The sequence below is a fragment of the Phacochoerus africanus genome, chromosome 15 (assembly GCF_016906955.1).
Source record: "Phacochoerus africanus isolate WHEZ1 chromosome 15, ROS_Pafr_v1, whole genome shotgun sequence".
Classification (NCBI taxonomy): domain Eukaryota; kingdom Metazoa; phylum Chordata; class Mammalia; order Artiodactyla; family Suidae; genus Phacochoerus; species Phacochoerus africanus.
The window spans coordinates 76,720,046-76,743,394 of NC_062558.1; the positions used below are offsets into that span (position 1 = coordinate 76,720,046).

The 23,349-nt window shown below is 36.0% G+C and overlaps 1 protein-coding gene across 4 annotated transcripts in view; it reads right to left on the reverse strand.

Moving 5' to 3' along the window:
• The window catches only part of P4HA1 (prolyl 4-hydroxylase subunit alpha 1), a 96,823-nt gene that overhangs the window by 57,227 nt on the left and 16,247 nt on the right, over positions 1 to 23,349 (reverse strand). For 3 of the 4 annotated variants that reach the window (XM_047762497.1, XM_047762494.1, XM_047762495.1), the window contains exons 2-5: positions 17,012 to 17,119; positions 16,027 to 16,123; positions 14,671 to 14,822; positions 10,311 to 10,448 (exon numbers count right to left, since the gene is read on the reverse strand). In XM_047762497.1, coding sequence (XP_047618453.1) covers positions 10,311 to 10,448; positions 14,671 to 14,822; positions 16,027 to 16,123; positions 17,012 to 17,087 — 463 coding nt within the window. In that variant the 5' untranslated portion in view covers positions 17,088 to 17,119. Of the gene's footprint in view, positions 1 to 10,310; positions 10,449 to 14,670; positions 14,823 to 15,833; positions 15,965 to 16,026; positions 16,124 to 17,011; positions 17,120 to 23,349 lie in introns of those variants that run through there. The other variant, XM_047762498.1, reaches the window with a different exon arrangement.

A 23,349-nucleotide genomic window follows, 5' to 3' on the forward strand; every position in this document is an offset into this window, starting at 1 on the left:
AACATTTTATTTCTCTAGCTTACTTCATTGTAAGATACAATATAATAAATAATACATATAACATACAAAATATGTGTTAATAAACTGTTTAAATTATCAATAGTAGGCTATTAGTAGTAAAGTTTTAGGACAGTCAAAAATTACATGCAGATTTTCAGCTGTTCAGGGGGTCAGCACCCCTACCCCCAGCATTTTTCAAAGGTAGCCTCTACCTAGAAATGCTGGATAAAGTGTTAATAATTATCCATTTATACTATTGCCAAGTTCACAGAAATTCAGCAAATTTCTCAGGTCAAAACCACAAAGTAACTTGAAACCCAGACAGGGAAGCAGCGGATGAAGCTGCATTTATTCTGGATGCAGTCACCAGACCAGAAACCTAGAAGCCTGATTTTTAACAACCAAGAAAGGGCCAGGGGATAAAGCCTCAGGCCCATGCAAAGTGGCAAAGCATATTCTTGAAGAATTACATCTTTTTGTTTGTTTTGTTTTGTTTTGTCTTTTGTCTTTTTTAGGGCCGCACCTGTGGCATATGGAGGTTCCCAGGCTAGGAGTCTAATGGAGCTGTAGCCGCTGGCCTATGCCACAGGCACAGCAACACCAGATCCGAGCAGCGTCTGCAACCTACACCACAGCTCACGGCAACACCGGATCCTTAACCCACTGAGCAAGGCCAGGGATCGAACTTGCAACCTCATGGTTCCCAGTCAGATTCATTTCCAATGTGCCACGACGGGAACTCCAAAGAATTACCTCTTGAATGAAAGGCTGAACTAGAAAAAAATTCTATCAGCTGGCAAAGAGAAACAATGAAAGAACTTATTTTTCTCAGTCTGCTCTGTAGGTAAGGGGAAAAAATTCCCTTACAATTCCACAGGCATGCCTTCAGGGAGGTTATGATTTCAAATACATGCTATCTCCATAGTCTGGGAAACTAAAGCCAAGAGTTTAACTTAAAGTGGTTGTAAGCTGGTAATATCATAGGGCATCTGGCAGAAGCAACATGTATACTCTGCAAAATGCACTCTCACCTCAGTTTGCAACATTCCCACACATAATGAAGCCCCCACAATCCAAAACTATAAAGCACATGATGAAACAAGCCACTATGAGTAAAATCAGCAGAAACTATTCAAAAACAGTATTAGACATCCCCCAAGGACTTCAGACGCTGGTGTTATCAGATTAAGAATAAAAAACAAAGAGTTCCCATTGTGGCTTAGTGGGTTAAGAACCTGACATAGTGTCTGTGAGGATGCAGGTTTGATCCCTGAGCTGGCTCAGTGGGTTAAGGATCTGGTGTTGCTGCAAATGCAGCTTGGATCCAGCATGGCTGTGGCTGTGGTGTAAGCCTGCAGTTGCAGCTCTGATTTAACCCCTAGCATGGGAACTTCCATGTGCTGCAGATGTGGCTGTAAAAAGAAAAAAAAAATGCAAAATAACATATATACAAGGCTATTGGCAGAATTATTTTTATAACAGCAAAAGACTGCAAACAAATCAGATGTTAATCAGGGCCCAGTTACATAAACTAAGGTAACTCCACAAAACAGAGTAACAAGCAGCTGTAAAAAGAAGTGAGGAGGATTTCTATATAGGATATGAAGTAACAGCTAGAGCATATCCATAAGTTAAAATATCAAAGTACAGAAAGTATTTATACCATGTGGCCTTCTGTGTTGATGTTGAGAGGCAACAGGAATATATGTACATTGGTTTATATTTCAAATGAAACAGTGAAAATGAAAAAACTAGTAAGTGGTAGCTATATGTATAGGAAGAAGAAATGAACAGGTTGAAAAGTACAGAAATGAAAGCGAGACTTCCGTCAGTGGGCCTTATTATAGTACAGTTCAGACTTTGAAAGAATATAAAAAGTTTTATGTTACTAAAAATATGAGAGAACTGGCTGAGGGTGGTCAAAAGGTACAGACTCCCAACTATAAGATAAAGTCCTGGGGATAAAAATGTAGGATGGTGACTATAGTTAATACACCATGACTGTACATTTAAAAGCTACTCTAAGAGTAGATCTCGAAAATCTTCATCACGAGATTAAAAAAAACTTTGTAACTGTGTGATGGTGGATGTTAACTAAACATATTAGGGTGATCATTTTGCACAATGTATACATCCAAGTCATGTTGTACACCCAAAACTAATACAATGTTATATGTCCACTGTATCTCAATTGTTGTAAGTGTAGCTGGGCACCTCTTTTAAATAAAAACATTAATAAATGGCATTTTGCAGTTTTGGATCTCACATATTTTTAGGTCATTTGATCTTTATGGCAATCTAATGAAAAAGGTATTACGTTAGACCCCAAAATGGATATTGCCCACTATGCTAGTTTATAGTTCCATGTTCCTATATTATATACTATTTAGAAAGCAAAACAATATAAAAATTTTTAACAACAGAAAAGGACAAAGACAGGAGAAGAATTTAAAACTGAGCCTTCAGGAGTTACCATTGTGGTGCAGTGGAAACGAATCCGACTAGTAACCACATGGTTGCGTGTTCAATCCCTGGCCTCGCTCAGTGAGTTAAGGATCCTGCATTGCTGTGGCTGTGGTGTAGGCCAGTAGCTGTAGCTCTGGTTCGACCCCTAGGCTGAGAACCTCCATGGGCTGCAGGTGCAGCCCTAAAAAGCAAAAAAATAAAAAATAAATAAAATAAAATAAAACTGAGCCTTCATAAATTTGCTTTAGTGAAGAAGATGTGGAAGAAGAAAAAGGAAGAAGAGTATCCAACTTTTGATACCAATAGTCACATAATAATTGTGAGACTCAAAGTGTAAACCATGTTAATGTCAAAATATCTTATCTCCTATACAACCTTCTGACCTATGTAAATAAAGAGATATAGCATATTCATATTCATGGGTCAGAAAATTCTCTTATTTAAAATGACAAGGCTGGGAGTTCCCGTCATGGCACAGTGGAAATGAATCCGACTAGGAACCATGAGGTTTCAGGTTCAACCCCTGGCCTTGTTCAGTGGGTTAAGGATCCAGTGTTGCCGTGAGTTGTGGTATAGGTCACAGACGCAGATCGGATCTGGTGTTGCTGTGGCGCTGGCGTAGGCCAGCAGCTGTGGCTTCAATTAGACCCCTAGCCTGGGAACCTCCATATGCCACAGGTGCAGCCCTAAAAAGACAAAAAAAGAGAAAAAAATAAAATAAAATGACAAGGCTACCGAAATTCTCTCCAAGATTCAAAACCCCAATGAAAATCCCTACAAGCATTTTTATAGAAACTCACAGGCTGATCCTAAGATATATATATGGAACTTCAAAGAATCTAGTATAGCCAAAGCAACTTTAACAAAGAACATAGGTGGAGGACTTAATCACAAGTATTTGCAAGTATGTGGGGGACCTGAAATTCTCACACTCTGATGACAGGCGTATAAAATGGTACAACAATTTGGTGGTTTCTTAAAAGTTAAATACATGCCTACCATGCAACTCAGCCAATTCACTCCAAGGTATTTTAACTAAAAGACACACATGTCTGAAAAGATCACAAAGGAAAATTGGTGAAAAAGCAACACAGTAATGTTTTCCTTAATAAATTTTGATTGAATACACTGCAATGAGTCAGTAAATTGGCTAGAACCAAACTTAGTCCTAACCTATCCAACAGTAGCCAAATATGTTTCATTTTAAATGCTAGCAGAACAGGAGTTCATGAGAAGTAAATTAAGAGGCAATGAAGTAATGGGCACACTTTGCTAGTGATCAGACACTCACTGTCCAGGGGATAGCATGCCGTGGTCTGAGGATATGACCTGTTATGTTCCAGTACCAAGCAGAGTCCAAGTATGGAGGTGTATGACTGGAGGATCACATGAACCAATACAATTAAATATTCAAATCAGACAACTACCTCCATTCACTAATTTTTTTGCCTCCTTTACTCATTTATAAATAGTAACTGATTATCAGTGTGCTCCTAAAATGAAAATGAAGATCCATATTTTGACAGTTACTAAATCTTTACTCCATACGCAAATCGAGAAAAGGATACCAGAGTTCCTGTTGTGACTCAATGGGTTATGAGCTTTAATGTTATCCATGAGGATGTGGATTCAATCCCCAGGCCTCTTTCAGTGTGTTGAGGATCTGGTGTTGCCATGAGCTATGGTGTAGGTTGCAGACAAAGCCTGGATCTTGCATTGCTGTGGCTATGGGGTAGGCTGCCAGCTGCAGTTCTGATTCAACCCCTGGCCTGGGAACTTCCATATGCCACAGCTTCAGCCTAAAAAGCAAAAAAAGAAAAGGATACCAAGAAGTTAACCTATTAATAGTTTTACATGATACAATTCCAGAAACAAAAGAAACATACTAAATTTTGACCCTCCTATTATTTTTCAGTTATGATAACTGGTATGTAATTCTAAGATGAGCTTAAAACGCTGCAATTAAGAATGTTTTTTCCCCCCTCAGGTGATGCAAAAGACATAAGAGGACAGTAAGCAATTAATACATGTAGGTAACACCAATAATATTTTTGCATTTCATGATAACCTGGCAACATTATTTGAAAGCATGATGGAGACAATAGAGGATCTTTAGCTATTCTGCTTTGGTAGTTAAAGTATCTCTATTTATCTTACCTATCAATCTGTTCACAATTATTAAAGGCAATATGTCTGGGAATTATATTAAAGATAGTGAAAAAGAAGTGATACAGCTTTTGAAATGGAGGTCTGCTTCCAAAATAGAGAACTTGAGAAGAAAAAGTAAATAGGCAAGGAGACAAAGAAAATGAGATAAGGAAAGCGCTGTTGGCAGAAAATGGCTATTAAAAGCTTTCATAAAAAGAGCAAATAGTTAGAATTTTATAAGAAAAAAAGAATAAGTTGCAAATTCCTTTGGTTCCAAAGAAGTAGCATGGATGGTTGATATTAGCACATCAAAATGAATGTAGTAACCCAAATTTAAAGTTAAAACTATCACCAAAAAGAGTCTTTGTAATTTATTATCACAATATAAACCATAAAATTGTAACAGTATAGGAAAGTTTACACAGAATACACTCTTTGTGGGTCATCCATAAGCTAGGACATTTAATTTAAAAAAAATTCTTACACTTCATAGGAACACTTAGTGGATAAAAACTTGATTTGTAAGGGATAACTACATTTAAAATGCACACATTGGGAAGGTGATGTCTTCCATCTGAGGCACTATGGGGGGTACTACACTCATAGTGAGCTCTAGAGAGGTGTGGAAAATCTATACCTCACCAAGATAATGATGCAAATGACAAACAAGAACATTCAACTTCCACGTGAAGTAAATCACATTTTATATGTAGGACAATTTCTAGACCAAGGAAACCCCAAAAACCACAGCAATAAAATAGTGTAATATCTTTGGCAGATATGAATCTATTCAAATCAAGGTTAGAAAGAACCTGAAACTAAAGGAACAGTCTATATAAACAGTAAAGGCATGACTGATACCAAAATGCATATTTTATATTTGGTACCAGATTTTATATTAAAATCGCTAAAGCATTTCAAAAGGTAGGCCCCCAAAAGAGAAAGAAACAGACAAAATTAATCAAGGAGTAACATGGCATCAACATAAATCCACTGAAACAGGCATTTCTCTGATTTGGGGTGGGGGGTCGATTAAAAAAACAAATCAAGAGTTCTCTTGTAGCAAAGTGGGTTAAGCATCCAGTGTTATTGCAGCAGCTTGAGCCACTGCTGTGGCATGGGTCTGATCCCTGGCCCAGGAACTTCCACATGCTGTGGGCGTGGCTAAAAAAAAACATAAAAAAATGTACACAACTTTTAATTACTACAGAATAATTTAGACAGTGTAAAATACTATTTAAAAAGAGTTTTATCTTACCAACAAATTGAATAAGCTAAATTTAAGAATTTGAAAAGGACAAATTCCTAAAAACAAAAGACCTATCAAAACTAAGAAAAAAAAATAGAAAATCTGAATAGACCTATAACTAGAAAGGAGACTGAATCAGTAATCAAGTCTCCTGACAAATGAAAAGCCCTGGATCTAATGGCTTCACTGATAAATTCTACCAAATATTTAAAGAACTAATAGCAATCCTTCTCAAATTTATACAAAAGACAATACAAGAAAACTATAGACAAATATCACTCATGAACATTGATGCAAAAATCCTCAACAAAATACTAGCAAACAAAACTTAGCAGTATATTAAAATGATTATACACCATAACCACATGTGACTTATTCCTGCAATGCCATCGTGTTTTAATTTATGAATACCAGTCAATGTAATACACCACATTAACAGATTAAAGGGGGAAAAAAATGACCATCTCGATGCAGAAAAAGCATTTAACACAATTTAATATTCTTGCATGATAAAAAAAAAACACTCAACAAACTAGGAATAGAATGAAGCTACCTTAACATAATAAAAGATATATTAGAAAAACCCATAGCAAATATACTCAACAGCGAAAGACTCAAAGCTTTTTCTTTAAGATCAAGACAAGAACAAGGATGACCATCTTTGCCACTTCTATTCAACTTAGTACGTGAAGTTCTAGCCAGGGCAATTAGGCAAGAACCAGCTAAAAGGTACTCAAATTGGAAAGGAAGAAGTAAAATGATTTCTGTTCACAGATAACATTATCTTACATTAGAAAATCCTAAAGAGGGAGTTCCTGTCATGGCTCAGTGGAAAAGAAACTGACTAGTATCCATGAGAATGCAGGTTTGATCCCCGGCCTCGCTCACTGGGTTAAGGATCTGGTATTGCCATGAGCTGTGGTGTAGGTCACAGATGCAGCTTGGATCTGGCATTGCTGTACCTGTGGCATAGGCCGGCAACTGCAGCTCCAATTCAACCCCTAGCATGGGAACCTCCAATTGCCACAGGTGTGACCCTTAAAAAAGAAAAAGAACAGCCTAAAGAAGCCACAAAAAAACTGTGAGAGCTAATAAATGAATCCAGCCAAGTAGAAGGATGCAAACACAACACACAAAAATCAGTTGCATTTCTACATACTGATAATGAACAATCTGAAAAGAAAATTAGTAAAAACAAGTCTAAGCATAAAATATTTAGGAATTAACCAAGAAAGTGTAAGACTTACACAATGAAAACTACAAAAAACTTCTGAAAGAAATACAATATATATAAATGGAAACATACCCCATGTTCATGGATTGGAAGACTTAATACTGTTACTGCTAAAATATCAATACTACCCAATGCGATCTACAGAGGCAATATAATCCTTACCAAAATACCAAAGACAGAAATAGAAAAACCCAATCTAAAATTCATATGGAATCCCAAGGGACCTCAAAGACTCAGTACCATCTTAAAAAAAGAACAAAACTGGAGGACTACACCTCTCGATTTCAAAATTTACTACAAAACTACAATAATCAAATAGTGTATACCAGCATAAAGACAGACTTATAAACCAATGGAATAGAATAGAGGGCCCAGAAATAAACCCTTGTATATATAATATGGTCAAATGATTTTTGACAAGTGTGGCAAAAATCATTCACTAGGGAAAGGACAGTCTCTTCAACAAATGGTGCTAGGAAAAGTGAATGTTCACATGCAAAATAAGGGAAGTTGCCAAAAAAAGAGAGAATAAAAGTCTATAATTTTATCAGGTAAAGTGGGAAGCCTTTCCCTTACAATGAAAAAAAAAAAAAAACTAAAGACTTCAACTGTAAGCAAAAGAGAGGTGGTTGAGAGTTTAAGAAAAAATTTAACTTAGATTAAAAATGTCCTGATTTAAGAATGGGAAAGAACAATGTAATGACTAATAGAATTGCTACCTCCTCAGTTAAGTTATCCAATCTCGGTATAATATTTAGTTGACTTGGTGTGGTTTTTTTTCTTTTTTTTTTTCTAATGATAAGAACTATACTTGAAACAATGCTTACTCAAGCCTTGAATTGGCTAAATTAACATTCAATTTACATGGCAAAAGCAACCTGAATAAATGCTTGTCTTTGTACCAGAGAAAAAGTATCAGTGAACTATAATAGAAAGTTTCCTTAAAGTCATTTGTCTAGCTTTGTCCTCTTGTCATATCATGTCTATCTAATAAATTAATAGTAGCCAACTCTTAAACAAATAGAAGGATGTCTAGTAATGAAAAGTATAAAGATTTTGATTAAAAGTTTGTGGTAAGTGTAACTTTAACATTGCTTTGCCATTCAGTTAATGCTGATGAGGAGTTCATTTATTTTTCTTCACCTTTTCATTGAAAAGTCAAGATGTGTGTAAATTCAGATTAATGACAATAGCAGTTATCTCATACATCTATTTGTGTTAGTGTTTTGACAAATAGAATGTATTATAATCCATACATTTCTATTTTCTTCTCAATTTGTAACAATCCCCAAAAGAATGTAGTAAAGTACACACTTATTCTATAATATGTTTTTATTTATTTTGTAAACTCAATTTCTAATTCAGATACACTGCCAGCTTTGCCATGACTTATGGTTTCAACTTCTTTGTTTTGGATATATATTTCTATCTGCACAAAAATACTCTAATTAATGTAGGTTGATATGTTTCAAAATTAAAATGCTATGTTATTTCAAAAAAAATGAAGTTGGACCCTTACCTAATACCACACATAAAAATTAACTAAAAATAAATCAAGGACCTATATGTAAGACTTAAAACAACAAAACTCTTAGAAGAACATATAAGACAAAAGCTTCATAACACTGGATTGGGCAATGATTACTTATGTATGATACTAAAGGAAAGGGTAACGAAAGAAAGAATAAACAAACTGGACTTCAGGAGCAGTTTTATATTCTGTATACAAAAGACAATTATCAACAGAGTAAAAAGACAACACACAGACTAGGAGAAATATTTGCAAATCATCTATCTCATAAGGGATTAATATCCAGAATATATTGATAACTTCTAAAACTCAACAACAATGAATAACCCAATGAAAAAACAAAGGACTTGAACAGACATTTCTTCCAAGAAGATACATAAATGGCTGCTCAATATATGAAAAGATGCTCAACATCACTGCTCATTAGGGAAATGCAAAATTGCAATGAGATACCACCTCACATCCATTAGGATTGCTACTATCAAAAAAAAAAAGAGAGAAAATAACAAGTGTTGGCGAGGAATATGGAGAAATCGGAACACTTGTGCACTGTTGATGGGAATGTAAAATGGTATATCTACTATGGAAAACAGTATAGTGGTTCTTCAAAAATTAAAAATAGAACTATCATATGATCTAGAAATTCCACTTCTGGCTATATATCCAAAGAATGAAAGGCAGTATCTTGAAGAACTACTTGTATACCTATGTTCATAGCAGCATTATTTACAATAGGTAAAACATGGAAGCAACCCAAGTGTCCACCAACAGATGAATGGATAAGCAAAGTATAGTATGTATATATATATATATATATATATATGATGGATTATTATTAAGTCTCAAAAAGAAAGGAAATTCTACATATACTACAACATGGATGACCCTTGAGGACATTATGCTTAGTGAAATAAGCCAGCCACGAAAAGACAAACACTGTATGGTTCTACTTGTATGAGGTACTTAGAGTAGCCAAAATCATTGAGACAGAAAGAATTATGGGTTCCAGGGGCTGGGAAAGGGGGACTGGGGAGTTACTGTTTAATGGGTACAGAGCTTCGATTTTACAAGATGAAAAGAACTATGGAGATGGCTGCACAATTATGTAAATGTGGTTAATGCCATAAATCGCATGTTTAAAATTGATTAAGATGGTAAATTTTGTTTTAAGATTTTTCACAATAAAAAAAAATTTAAGCAAATTATCATGAAATCAGCTATGACTTAAAAAAAAAAAAAAAAAACAAGAGGATTTTGCCAAAAACAGGTCGGAAAGCAGGATGTTCCACACTATGGAGCACACTGAAAATCTGTGCATACTCATTATGTCTTGGTTTCAAATTACTGAACGGTCAAATTTTGATTATAAATTCCTTTATAACTTTACATACAAACATTGGGTATTCTAAAGAAAGACATTTGGAAAATGGTTGTTGCTTTTTCTTACATGCTAAAATGCCTACTTTAGCTAGTCCCTATAATTATAAGTTCTCAAAGTAACAACTTAGCAGCCTATCCACAACTATTAAGTCCCAGAGGATGGGTTGTTTTATTCTTAAAGGTTATGAAACAAACTAATATTAAAAATCTTAAAATACAAAAGTCTTTCTACAGCAACACTCTCCTAATGGACTGAACAGAAAAGCCACATGATAGTTTTTTTTAATAGACTAGAATCTTACCTGGAAGATCACCCTTTGAGATGGTATCTGTATCCAAATTGTAGGTGTCCTGGAGACGCAACAGAGCTTTGGCTGCCCCAACCTGATCTTCATCATTAGGGAAATACTGTCTCTGAATGGTTAGGTTGGAGATAAAGCCTTAAAACAGGGGGGGAAAAAAGATTTTAGACATGAGTATGAAATGTACAGTGTGGGGAATATAGTCTATATAATATCTTCATATGATGATGACATAATATAACTAGACTTACCATGGTAATCATTTTAAAATGTATAGAAATACAGGATCAGTATGTTGCATAACAGGAACTAAGGTAGTATTGTAGATTGTGTTTCAAAAACAAACACACTCATAAAAAGAGATCAGATTTGCGGTAATCAGAGGTTGGGGTGGTGGGAAAAGGGAGGGAGGTAGTCAAAAGGTACAAACTTCCAGTTATAAGATAAATAAGTACCTGGGATGAAATGTATAACATGATAAATATAATTAATATTGCTATATGTTATTACAAAAGTTAAAGAATAAATCCTGTGAGTTCTTATCACTGTAAAAACATCTTTTTTTTATTTCTTAATTTTTGTCTTTTTATGGCTGCACCCACAGCACATGGAGGTTCCCAGGCTAGGGGTCAAATCGAGCTACAGCTGTTAGCCTATGCCACAGCCACAGAAGCACCAAATACAAGCTGCATCTGCTACCTACACCAAAGCTCAAAGTAACGCCGGATCCTTAACCCACTAATCGAGGCCAGTGATCAAACTTGTGTCCTCATAGATGCTAGTCAGATTCATTTTTCGCTGCACCACAATGGGAACTCCCTATTCTTAAATTTGTACATATAGGAGATGATGGATGTTCACTAAACTTATTGTGTTAATCATTCCATGATGTAAGTCAAGACACTGTGCTGAATAGTTTAAACTCATACAATGCTGTATATCAATTATATCTCAATAAACCTGGAAGAAAAAAAGACTCTGAACCTCAGAGACTTCCAATTTCCAATACAGAGTCTTGACAAGGATTTTTCAAAATCTATTTTATAATTTTCCATCATACCATGTGCAATAAGGAAAAATTAAATACACTGAATGAGTTGATATACCTCTAAATGTTCAGTCTTCCAAATTATTTTTAATGTTGGTTAAATAATCTGATGTCATTGCATAAATTATATCCAAATGAGTAAGTAAAGATCAACTAACATAATAATTGAGTTTTTGGTTATACAACATAGCCTCCACTAAGGTTGAAAAGTAAACAGATATAAAGATGTGAAAATGACATTCACTGTCAACCAATTACACTTTCAGATAACAGTAAGTAAAATGCATACTCTTAGAGTTGTTTTCTTCTATCATGTGCCACATGCCACATAAGTGTATAAATGTATAAAAGTTTGGTGGAATTCTTTAGGAAAAAGAAAAAGACATTTATTATATATTTAAGAGCATAGGTAAGTTAGTTTATTAAAATATATTTAGATCTGTTTAATTATTGCATGTATTGTTCATGAAGCAGGATTTGCTCTATATAAACCCTATTATTAATTTTAAAAGGCTTTACATAAAATACAGCAAAAATCAAACTACCAAACTTATTACTGGTAACTATATAACTCCTAAGGAGAATGGATGCTAAATATTCCTTAAGGAATCAATACAACGACAACAAAAATAGTGATTTAAAATTTTAATAATCAGGAGTTCCCGCTGTGGCTCAGTGGTTAACGAATCCGACTAGGAACCATGAGGTTGTGGGTTTGATCCCTGGCCTCACTTAGTGGGCTAAGGATCTGGTGTTGCCATGAGCCATGGTGTAGGTCACAGACTCGGCTTGGATCCCGCATTTCTATGGCTCTGGCGTAGGCTGGCGGCTACAGCTCCGATTAGACACCTAGCCTGGGAACCTCCATATGCCATAGGTGCAGCCCTAGAAAAGACAAAAAAACAAGCAAAAATAAATAAATAAATAAAATAAGATAATATTTTAATAATACAGAGTTCCTATTGAGGCTCAATGGTAACAAACCCGACTAGTATCCATAAGGATGCAGGTTCAATCCCTGGTCCCTCTCATTGGGTTAAGGATCCAGAGTTGCCATAAGCTTTTGTAGTTGTAGTCATAGACTTGGCTCAGATCCGGTGTGGCTGTGGCTGTGGCCTAGGCCAGCAGCTGCAGCTCTGATTCGACTCCTAGCCTGGGGATTTCCATATGCCTCGGGTGCAGCCCTTAAAAAGAAAAAAAAATTTTAATAATATTTGTGTCACCATTTGCAAATCAAAGTTAGACAAATGCAAGGCATCCCTCCTCTCTCATTTACTTATCATCAGCTATGCATATTTTGATCACCAGAAGGCCAGGCATTTTTATGTTAATTAAAATGTACAAATAGACAACAAGCTGGAAGAGGCCTAAGTTCATATCAAGCCAATTTTTTAGTTTTAAGACCAACTCTTAGTCACAATATCCACATGGAATTTTACAAGCAAGTTTTACAGAAGACTGTAATTTTTTTATGCCCCCAAACAAAATCCAGGAAGTTGCCTAAATTCTCTCTGAATAAAGAGAAAATATATATCTATTATAGTATTATGGGATGGTTACCACAGATTAAAGTGCCAAAGTCTCAAAGTTTACCTTATAAAAGAACCTAGGTTATAGAAGTCATTACTTGAGATTTTTTTAAATAGATAAATGTGTATCTATATGTATAATGTATATAAACACATACATACATGGCCTTAAAAATGTTCTCATGGTGTTTTATAAGAGAACAAATAATCATAGGCATTTCCTCCTCATCTCAAAGAAGTATTCACAAGTGCTTGCCTTAATTTTTCTTTTCAAGCTTTCCTGTCCTATGCATAACAGTTTAGTTCACTGCTCACAAACACATGAAAGCATCCTCGGAGCATTTCACTACCCAGTTGGCTCAGTTCTCTCTTTTTTTGCCATTTCCTCAATCAAAAAATAAATATTTTGTACTAAGCATAATTTTACTTCTTTAAACTCCAGACTTATTTTTCTGTGTGTTACTAAAACATCCAAAACATCCCAATACTCCAACTATAATTTTCTAAAAATTTATTGGAGTATAGTGGATTTACAATATTGTAGTAGTAATTAGGTATACAGCAAAGTGAATCAGTTATACATATATCCATTCTTTTTGAGATTCTTTTCCCATATAGGTTACTACAGAAATGTGGTTTTTTGGGGTTTTTTTTTTTTTTTTTTTTTTGCTTTTCAGGGCTGCATCTGCAGCATATGGAAGTTCCCAGGGAAGGGGTCAAATCAGAGCTGCAGCTGCCGGCCTATGCCACAGCCACAGCAACTCGGGACCCGACCACATCTTTGACCTATACCACAGCTTGAAACAATCCTTTAACCCACTGAGTAAGGTCAGAGATGGAACCTGAATCCTCATGGATACTAGTCAGGTTCTTAACCCACTGAGCCACAAGAACTCCTGGTTACTATAGAATATTGATTAGAGTTCCCTGTCCTATACAGTAAGTCCTTGTCTGTCATCTATTTTATATATAGTAGTGTGCATCCAACTACAATTTTATTGTTTCAATTAGAAAGAAATTTACTACCGCTGTTTGCAGCCTCAGTTTTTAAATTTATTATCTATTTTAAGCAAAACAATCCTAACCTTCAAAGTACTATGTAAAACACAGCTAACATTTTTCCTTAATAGTACCTACCCTCAGTACATTAAAAACTGATCTGAAGATAAAGATTGACCCATAAATTTTTTAAATCTGAAGGTAATCCTATAAAATGAAAATGACTACCTTCAGAGAAGGTAAATGCCAAATAATCAATTCACTTTTGTAGATTTCAAAACAAAAAGGGCCAGTGTTAATCAACAGCAAAAACTACTTTCTTTTACAAGAAATTCTTTTACTTCTTTTTTTAAACAATGAAATTTTTCTTTGTTTCTAGTTTTTATTCATCTTCTTTTTAAATCAGGAATTTAGGGAGTTCCCACTGCAGCGCAACGGATCAAGAATCCAACTGAAGTGGCTCAGATTGCTCCAGAAGCACAGGTTTGATCCCAGTCCAGGGCAGTGGGTTAAAGGATCCAGCGTTGCCACAGCTGCAGTTACAGCTCAGATTCAATTCCTGGCCCGGGAACATCCATATGCCGTGGGTACAGCCAAAAAAAAAAAGAAGAAGAAGAATTCAGGATCTAGGCTAAATTAACTCTAGCCAAATCAAACACATCCTAGCAATAATTCAGAAACAAGACTGAACACTTGGTATTCTGGGAACCAAATTACTGCTTCTTTTGGCATTTCTACAGGTGGTAGCAAAAACGCCTTACTTTTGAGGGCTCATTAGTCTTACCATCTGACATATCCTTAAGGACCAGATTCTCCAACTCACTCCACTCAGTGTTCAGACGTTTCATTAACTTGAATGCATTTACAGGGTGTCCAACAAATCCTTCTGGGTCTTTTGTTGCTGTGCTAGTTAATCGATCTAACTTCTCCGCCCATCTAAAAATGTAACACGCAAATGGAGTATATGCACACTTAATAATGAAGAATAACATTTAATAAAGCACTCAAAAAAAGATATTAGAGGCTTTGAGTTAAAACTTTATCTAAAAATTTTTACAAGTAAAATGACAAAGGTTTTTTAAAAAGCAAGATTCTTTTATGGATAAAATCTAGCTTGGCAGAATTAAAATATAACTACAACACTTCCTGTTTTAGTTTTGTTTCTTCCAAATGGTTTCAGTAAATGTAACCTATCTTAGTAAAAATTCTAATGCCTCTAGATCTAATACCTCTAATAAGAGTCTGAAACTTCATTTCCCCCACACCCTTAAAGCCAAATGACTGATTATTATGAAATACAAATCCACCCAATCCAAATTCAGTTCCAAGTTCATTTAAATCAAACTCACAGCAAAACAGAAAAAAAAGAAAAAATTGAATACTTAGCTACTCAAACAAAGGAGAGGAATTCTCAAGTCAGGATTAACTATGAACCTGAGCCAATTAAAAAGAAATGAGCGGAGTTCCCGTCGTGGCGCAGTGGTTAACGAATCCGACTAGGAACCATGAGGTTGCGGGTTCAGTCCCTGCCCTTGCTCAGTGGGTTAACGATCCGGCGTGGCCGTGAGTTGTGGTGTAGGTTGCAGACGCGGCTCGGATCCCGAGTTGCTGTGGCTCTGGCGTAGGCCGGTGGCTACAGCTCCGACTGGACCCCTAGCCTGGGAACCTCCATATGCCGCAGGAGCGGCCCAAGAAATAGCAACAACAACAGCAATAACAACAACAACAAAAAAAAAAAAAAGAAAAAGAAAAGAAATGAGCATCTGAGGAAGAACTGTATCAATTAAATACTAACTCTACTTATCACTGTGATCTCTAGCATGGAACCACAGGAGTAAAGGATAAACAATCGGAAAATTGCTTCAGAAGGTGGTTTAAATAGGGAGGTTAGAGGAGGAAGAAGATATTAGAAAACATTTAAAAAAACTGTCAGACAATGACCCATACCCATTTATATCCTTATCTCAATCCATAGTCTTCCAAGTGAAGTCTTATCCCAGGCCTAACTCTTGTTTTCTGTAATCCTATTTTAGCCATTTCAACCGGAGGGCTTTCATTTCCACTGGAAAAATGTTTTTAACTCTAGAAAGAAAACATCCAGGTGGAGTCAGAGTCATAGTAAGTAAAATACTTCACTTACTTTTTTATTTGTTCTAATTTGTCCTCTTCTGCCTTAATATAATCTTTCAGGGAAGTCACCAGATCTTTTTCAGTATGGATCAAATCAGTCATCTGACCTAGGAGAAGGAAAAGGCAAGAAAGTGATCAAATACCCATAGTGGCCAAAACAGTATTTTAGAATAATTTAAGAATGACTGAGAATGTTTCATGCTATGAGAAGACTTAACTGGCATGAATCAGATATGCTGGAGAGAGGATTCTTTTTTTTTCCTCCTTTTAAAACCAGATAAATAAAAAGGGAGCCAAAAATGTTTCTAATCATGTGTTCCAATTCCAATTCCTTAGTTCTGTAAGCTTTGGCCTGTAATAATAAATTGTCTTTTCATCTAAAATTTTATTTTTAAATTTCAAAATACTGCTTTCCAAGGATCAATGTTTCTTCTTCTCTATTTTCTGATTTTGAAACTAATTAGAATTAAATGTTTATTCAATACACAAAGACTACACTAAAAAAAGTATACCTTACAACTGAAGTATTCATAGGAGGATGAGAGAAATCATTTTACATCCTAAAATTAGGTGTCATAAATAGATAGGTTTATGTTTTAGATAGTGTTACAATCACCTAAGGGTAAAACTGGTCAACAAGATAAAGGAAAACATCTCTTTTTAAGTCAGAGAAGTAACCATACAGGAAAATATAAAAGACAATAAATACACTAAGTGATTTGCTGGGTGGACTCATTACCAGAGAATTTTCTTTGGTATGCTTTTCTAAATTTCCATAAGTTCCTAACCTGAAAATGTATTGCTTTTGTAATTAGAAAAAAACTAATTTAAAGAAAAAATTGAATTTAAAAAAGGGAGAGATTTTTACAGGGGTGGGGACTGAGGCGAAGTTTCGGTCTCTGGGATTACAATGGTATTTGTTTTTAATGATTTAAAAACACTAAAAAAATGGAAAAATTTTAAAGTGAAGACAACAAAAAATAATTAAGACTTACCAATTGAAGTAAAAAACCCTGGATGGGCCAAGGACTGGGGAAGTAGAATCCCTACAACTAAAATACACCAGATCATCTTCAAAGGCTTAATTTTACAGGTTCACACACCTACAAGAGAAATACAGCCATTATTTAAAAAAAAAAAAAAAGGATAAGAAGAGTTCCTATTTATCCTATGAGCAAAATGTTAAGTCAGACCCCAGGACTGCCCATGGAACTGTTGTTAATTCTTGTAAACTGACTTGTAAAAATACACTTCATTAAAGTATACTTAAGGAGTTCCCGTCATGGCGCAGTGGAAACAAATCCGACTAGGAATCATGAGGTTGCGGGTTCGATCCCTGCCCTTGCTCAGTGGGTTAAGGATCTGGTGTTGCGGTGAGCTGTGGCGTAGGTCACAGATGCAGCTCGGATCCCAATTCGACCCCTAGCCTGGGAACCTCCATATGCCACTGGTGCGGCCCCCAAAAGACAAAAAAAAAGTATATTTAAATATTACCAAAATGCATTCTAAAACATCAGTATACGTTTAAAGGGGAAGAATGTTTCAGAGCTTTCTGATTGATTAATCCTCTAAATTCTTAGCTTGTTCCAACTCTTCCCTACATAGCTTTAAATTTTATAATAAGTTCAATTAAAAGTTGTAGATTTGCAGGAGTTCCTGTCATGGCTTAGTGGAAATGAATCCAACTAGTTTCCATGAGGATGTTGGTTCGATTCCTGGCCCCACTCAGTGGGTTGAGGATCTGACATTGCTGTGAGCTGTGGTGTAGGTTGCAGATGCAGCTCTGATCTCATGTTGCTGTGGCTGTGGTGTAGGCCAACAGCTGTAGCTCCGATTCAACCCCTAGCCTGGGAACTTTCCTATGCCTTGGGTGTGGCCCTAAAAACACACACAAAAAAAAAAAAGTTGTAGATTTGGGGGTAATGAAAATATTCTAGGATTGACAGAGATGATTGATAGTCGAAAAACACTGTGAAAGTACTAAAAGCCATTCAATCGTAAACAGTAAGTGGGTGAATAGTATGGTTTATAAACTACTTCTCAATAAACTGTTTTATTTTTTAAAAGTTATACAAAACTCAAGATCCTATATATATAGCACAGAGAACTATATTCAATGTCTTATGATACACCATAATGGAAAAGAATATTTAAGAATGAGTGCACATAGATGTGTAACAAAATCACTTTGCTATACAGCAGAAATTAACACAATGCTGTAAATCAATTCCACTTCAATTAAAAAGAAAAGTTGCATAGACTAAAAAAAAGAATAAACAGCCCTGTCCATTTAAGCTATCGCTTTCTCTGAAAGGACCCAATTTTGAGTTTTTACAGTGTTTTAGGTAAAAAAAAAAAAAAAAAATCCTTAGCCCAGTACATAGCTGTGGCTTAAAAAAAAAAAAAAAAACCCAAAAACCTGGCAGCAAAGCCCTTCTGTGTTTTCTAATTGTCTCACATAGTACTGTCTTTTCTGAAACAGATTCTTGATGGGAGACGCAGATTATCAACTAACCAGCAGAAAGATTTTACCCTGCTTTCCCCAATGCCCTGTTAGCCCTCTTCTCTTGCTCCTTCTCCACCATACAAATCAACTTTAAGTCCTTCCCCTTTAACATCTTATAGGAGAATGAGTTACCACTGCAGTACTGTATGCCCTATAACAGGCACCCACTGGTTACTCTGACTTGTCACCTTATTGCTCTTTGTAAAGGCACCTCTGATTCTTCCCAAGTGACTTCACCTAAAACAGGTTCAAGTCCACACTGGAAAACTCCCTATTACACTTACTTACACACACACACACACACACACACACACACACACACACACGGACATTCTGGAAGTACTCCTAAGTCTCCTCCCTCAAGTTTTCTGCAAACTTTCAGATCCTTCCAGAACCACACAGTAGTGAAATACACTGTTCTCTTGGCTGCTCTACAGTAACTTTTTGGGAAGGCTTCTAGAATGTAGCAGATGCTGACACTTCCTCTCCTGGGCTCCTGCCAAGGCACAAGGCTTTTTCAAAATCCTAGGCTGTCTGAACAGTCTAGAATTTTCTCATTGTTTAGACAGATTTATGCCATAATTTTCTTTATAAATAAATGGTATTTCCAGCAAATACAAATGCTTTTGCTGTACTAACAGAAGGCTAAGCAGAAATGTTGTCTACCATTTAACTCTGATGAGAAAGTTTAGATTTGTTAGATAAGAAGTTATCCATTTTCACTACTAAAATATATTTTGTCACTAAAGTTTCTGTCATCTTTCAAATATCCTTAAACCTCACAATGAATCAAGAACCATTACAAAAACGAAAGCCTTTACTCCAGATGGAATAAAGAGTTATGGAGGAGTTCCCGTCGTGGTGCAATGGTTAACGAATCCGACTAGGAACCATGAGGTTGAGGGTTCGGTCCCTGCCCTTGCTCAGTGGGTGAACAATCCGGCGTTGCCATGAGCTGTGGTGTGGGTCACAGATGCGGCTTGGATCCTGCGTTGCTGTGGCTCTGGCGTAGGCCGGTGGCTACAGCTCTGATTCAACCCGAGCCTGGGAACCTCCATATGCCACGGGAGCGGCCCAAGAAATGGCAAAAAGACAAAAAAAAAAAAAAAGAGTTATGGAGTTCTCGTGGTAGTGCAGCAAAAATGAATCTGACTAGGAACCATGTGGTTGCGGGTTCAATCCCTGGCCTCCCTCAGTGGGTTAAGGACCCAGCATTGCCCTGACCTGTGGTGTAGGTCACAGACGAGGCTCAGATCTGGCATTACTATGGCTATGGCGTAGACCGGCAGCTGTGGCTCCAATTGGACCCCTAGCCTGGGAACCTCCACATGCCTCAGGTGCAGCCCTAAAAAGCAAATAAATAAATAAATAAAAATAAGAAAAAAAATGAAAAGTAAATAAATAAGAGTTATAATCAACAAAAAATAAAACAACAAAAGTTATTGGATCTCTGAAAGGAAAGAATTTTTGAACTTAAAAATGATAATAAGGAGTTCCCATGATGGCTCAGTGGTATCGAACCCAGCTAGTATCCATGAGGATGTGGATTCAATCCCTGGCCTCGCTCAGTGGGTTAAGGATCTGGCATTGCTGTAAGCTGTGATGTAGGTCACAGTTATGGCTCGGATCTGGTATTGCTGTGGCTGTGGTGTAAGCCGGCAGCTACAGCTCCAATTCAACTCCAAACTTGGGAACTCCCATATGCTGTAGGTGCAGTCCTAAAAAGACCAAAAAAAAAGGTAAGAAAAATAACCAGGAGTTCCCATTGTGGTGCAGCAGAAATGAATCCAACTAGGAACCACAAGGTTGCAAGTTCAATCTCTGGCCTCCCTCAGTGGGTTAAGGATCCGGCGTTGCCATGAGCTGTGGTACCAGACCTGCTTGGATCTGGTGTTGATGTGGCTGTGGCTGTGGCTTAAGCTGGCAGCTGTTGGTCTGATTAGACCCCTAGCCCGGGAACCTCCATATGCTGTGGGTGCAGCCCTAAAAAAGAAAAAAAAAAAAAAAAAAAAAGACAAATAATCTATCAAAAACCAGATGGAATTAAATACACAAAATAATTTGTTTATATGTAGTTTTTAAAAAACTATCAACTAAAAGCTAGAAAACTTAAAGAATATAGATCCTCATTTAAGGAACTCATAGAAATCAATAAGAAAACCACTAAGACATTAGTAGATACATGGATTAAGAACACATAAAACTACAAAAGAGGAAGTATAGTTAACTAAACCAAAACCAAAACAAAAACTCAATCATTAGTAGTCAAGGACACAAAAAATGAAATACATTAGGTGGTTTTTGCCTATCGAACAATTAGACAAAATTAACAAATTAACAATAAAATATCAAATTATGGTGCTATATGTCAAGAAACTTAAAATGAAAATATTCTTTACTTGTGAATTTAAATGAAAAACAAGACTTAAAAATTAACATCAACTCTCATTCATTGCTGGTGGAAATGCAAAATGGTCTAGCCACCTTAGAAGATAGTTGGACAGTCTTTTTAAACTTAAAAAATTATGAAGTTCCCCTGTTGCAGCAGGTTAAGAATCCGATGTTGTCACTGCAGTGGCTTGGGTGGTTGCTGCGTTGCAGGTTAAATCCCTGGCCTGGGAACTTCCATATGCCATGGGCACAACCAAATAAATAAATAAATAAATAAATAAGTAAAAATTAAATATGCTCTTATCAGATGATATAGCAGTCATGCTCCTTACCATTTACCCAAAGGAGCTGAAAATTTATGTCCACTAAAAAACCTGCATACGAATATTTATAGCAGTTTTATTTAAAATGGCCAAAACTTAGAAGCAACCAAGACATCTTTTAGAGGGGAATATGTAAATAAACCGTTATACATCCAGACGATAGATTATTATTCAATGTTAAAAAAAAAAATGAGCTATCAAACCATGAAAAGATGTGGGAAAATCTTAAATATGTATTACTAAGTGAAAGAAGTCAACCTGAAGAGGCTATATGCTGCATGATTCCAACTATATAATGTTCTGGAAGAGGCAAAACTATGAAGAGAGTAAAAAGATCAGAGGTTGGTGGGGAGGATGAAGGGATGAATACATGGAGCACAGAGAATTTTTAGAGCAGTGAAAATACTCTACGATATAAAAATGACAAATACACATCATTATACATGTGTACGAACTCAAAGAATAACACCAAGAGTTAAGGGGCAATGTTAAACTATGGACTTTGGGCAATTATGAAATGTCAGTATAGATTCATTAATTATAACAAGTATGCCACTTCAGTAGGGTGCTATTCATGTGCAGGGAGAGGGAGTACAGGGGAAATGTCTGTACCATCCTCTTAATTTCACTGTGAAGCAAAAACTTTTCAAAAATGCTGTCTTAAAAAATTAATATCTTGACTATGGTGGAATCTGTACTGAATAAGATTAAGTTTCTGTTACATTCTGAGAGAAAGTTATAAATAAGTACAAATCAAAACAAAGAAGAAATTAACATCAAAGTATGATCATAACTATGCAAGAAAATATGCAAAAGGAAATTCACCAAAATGTAGTTGTCCCTGGAGAAAACATCAGGTGATTTTTTTTCTATTTCTTTGTATTTTCCAGATGTCATAGGGTGTATTTACTTTTACAATGAGAAAAAAACTAACTCTGTACAAAATAATAAATCTAAAACATCAACTTTCATGTTATGGCACCATTAGCCTTTAATGATATGGTTAACCATACTCTAACACCATAAAGTAGCTAGCAAATACTATACATGCTGAACATCATTTTCTAACTCTATAAACCTCTAAATTTTTCTGCTTCAAAGATTAAGCTTATTTGTTTTTCTATTACTCAATGAATTTATTACATTTATAGTTTTACAATGATAATCACAATCCAATTTTCTACAATTTTTATAGGATTTCCACCCCACACCCCCAGCGCATCACTCCCCCCCCCCGCCCCTCGCAAACTGTCTCCTTTGGAAACCATTAGTTTTTCAAAATCTGTGAGTCAGTATCTGTTCTGCAAAGAAGTTCATTGTGTCCTTTTTTCAGATTCCACATGTCAGTGAAAGTATTTGATGTTGGTGTCTCATTGTATGGCTGACTTCACTTAGCATGATTATTTCTAGGTCCATCCATGTTGCTAAAAATGCTGTTATTTCGTTCCTTTTAAATGACTGAGTAATATTCCATTGTGTATATGTACTACATCTTCTTGATCCACTCCTCTGTTGATGGACACTTAGATTGTTTCCACGTCTTGGCTATTGTATATAGTGCTGCAATGAACACTGGAGTACATGTGTCTTTGCGAGTCATGGTTTTCTCTCAAATGGGACTGCTGGATCAAATGGTAGTTCTATTTTTAGTTTTCTGAGGAATCTCCAAATTGTTTTCCACAGTGGTTGCACCAATTTACAATCCCACCAACAGTGTAATAAGGTTCCTTTTTCTCCACACCCTCTCCAGCACTTATTGTTTGCAGACTTTTTGATGACAGCCATTCTGGCTGGTGTAAGGTGGTACCTCAGAGTGGTTTTGATTTGCATTTCTCTAATAATGAGTGATGTTGAACACCTTTTCATGTGTTTTTTGGCCATCCATATGTCTTCTTTGGAGACTTGTCTGTTTAGATCTCCTGCCCATTTTTTGATGGGATTGTTTGTTTTTTTGGTATTGAGCAGCAGGAGGTGTTCATAAATTTTGCAGGTTAATCCCTTGTCAGTCGATTCATTTGCAAAGATTTTTCTCCCATTCTGTGGGTTATCGTTTTGTCTAGGGTTTCCTTTGCTGTGAAGAAACTTTTAAGTTTAATTAAGTCCCATTTGTTTA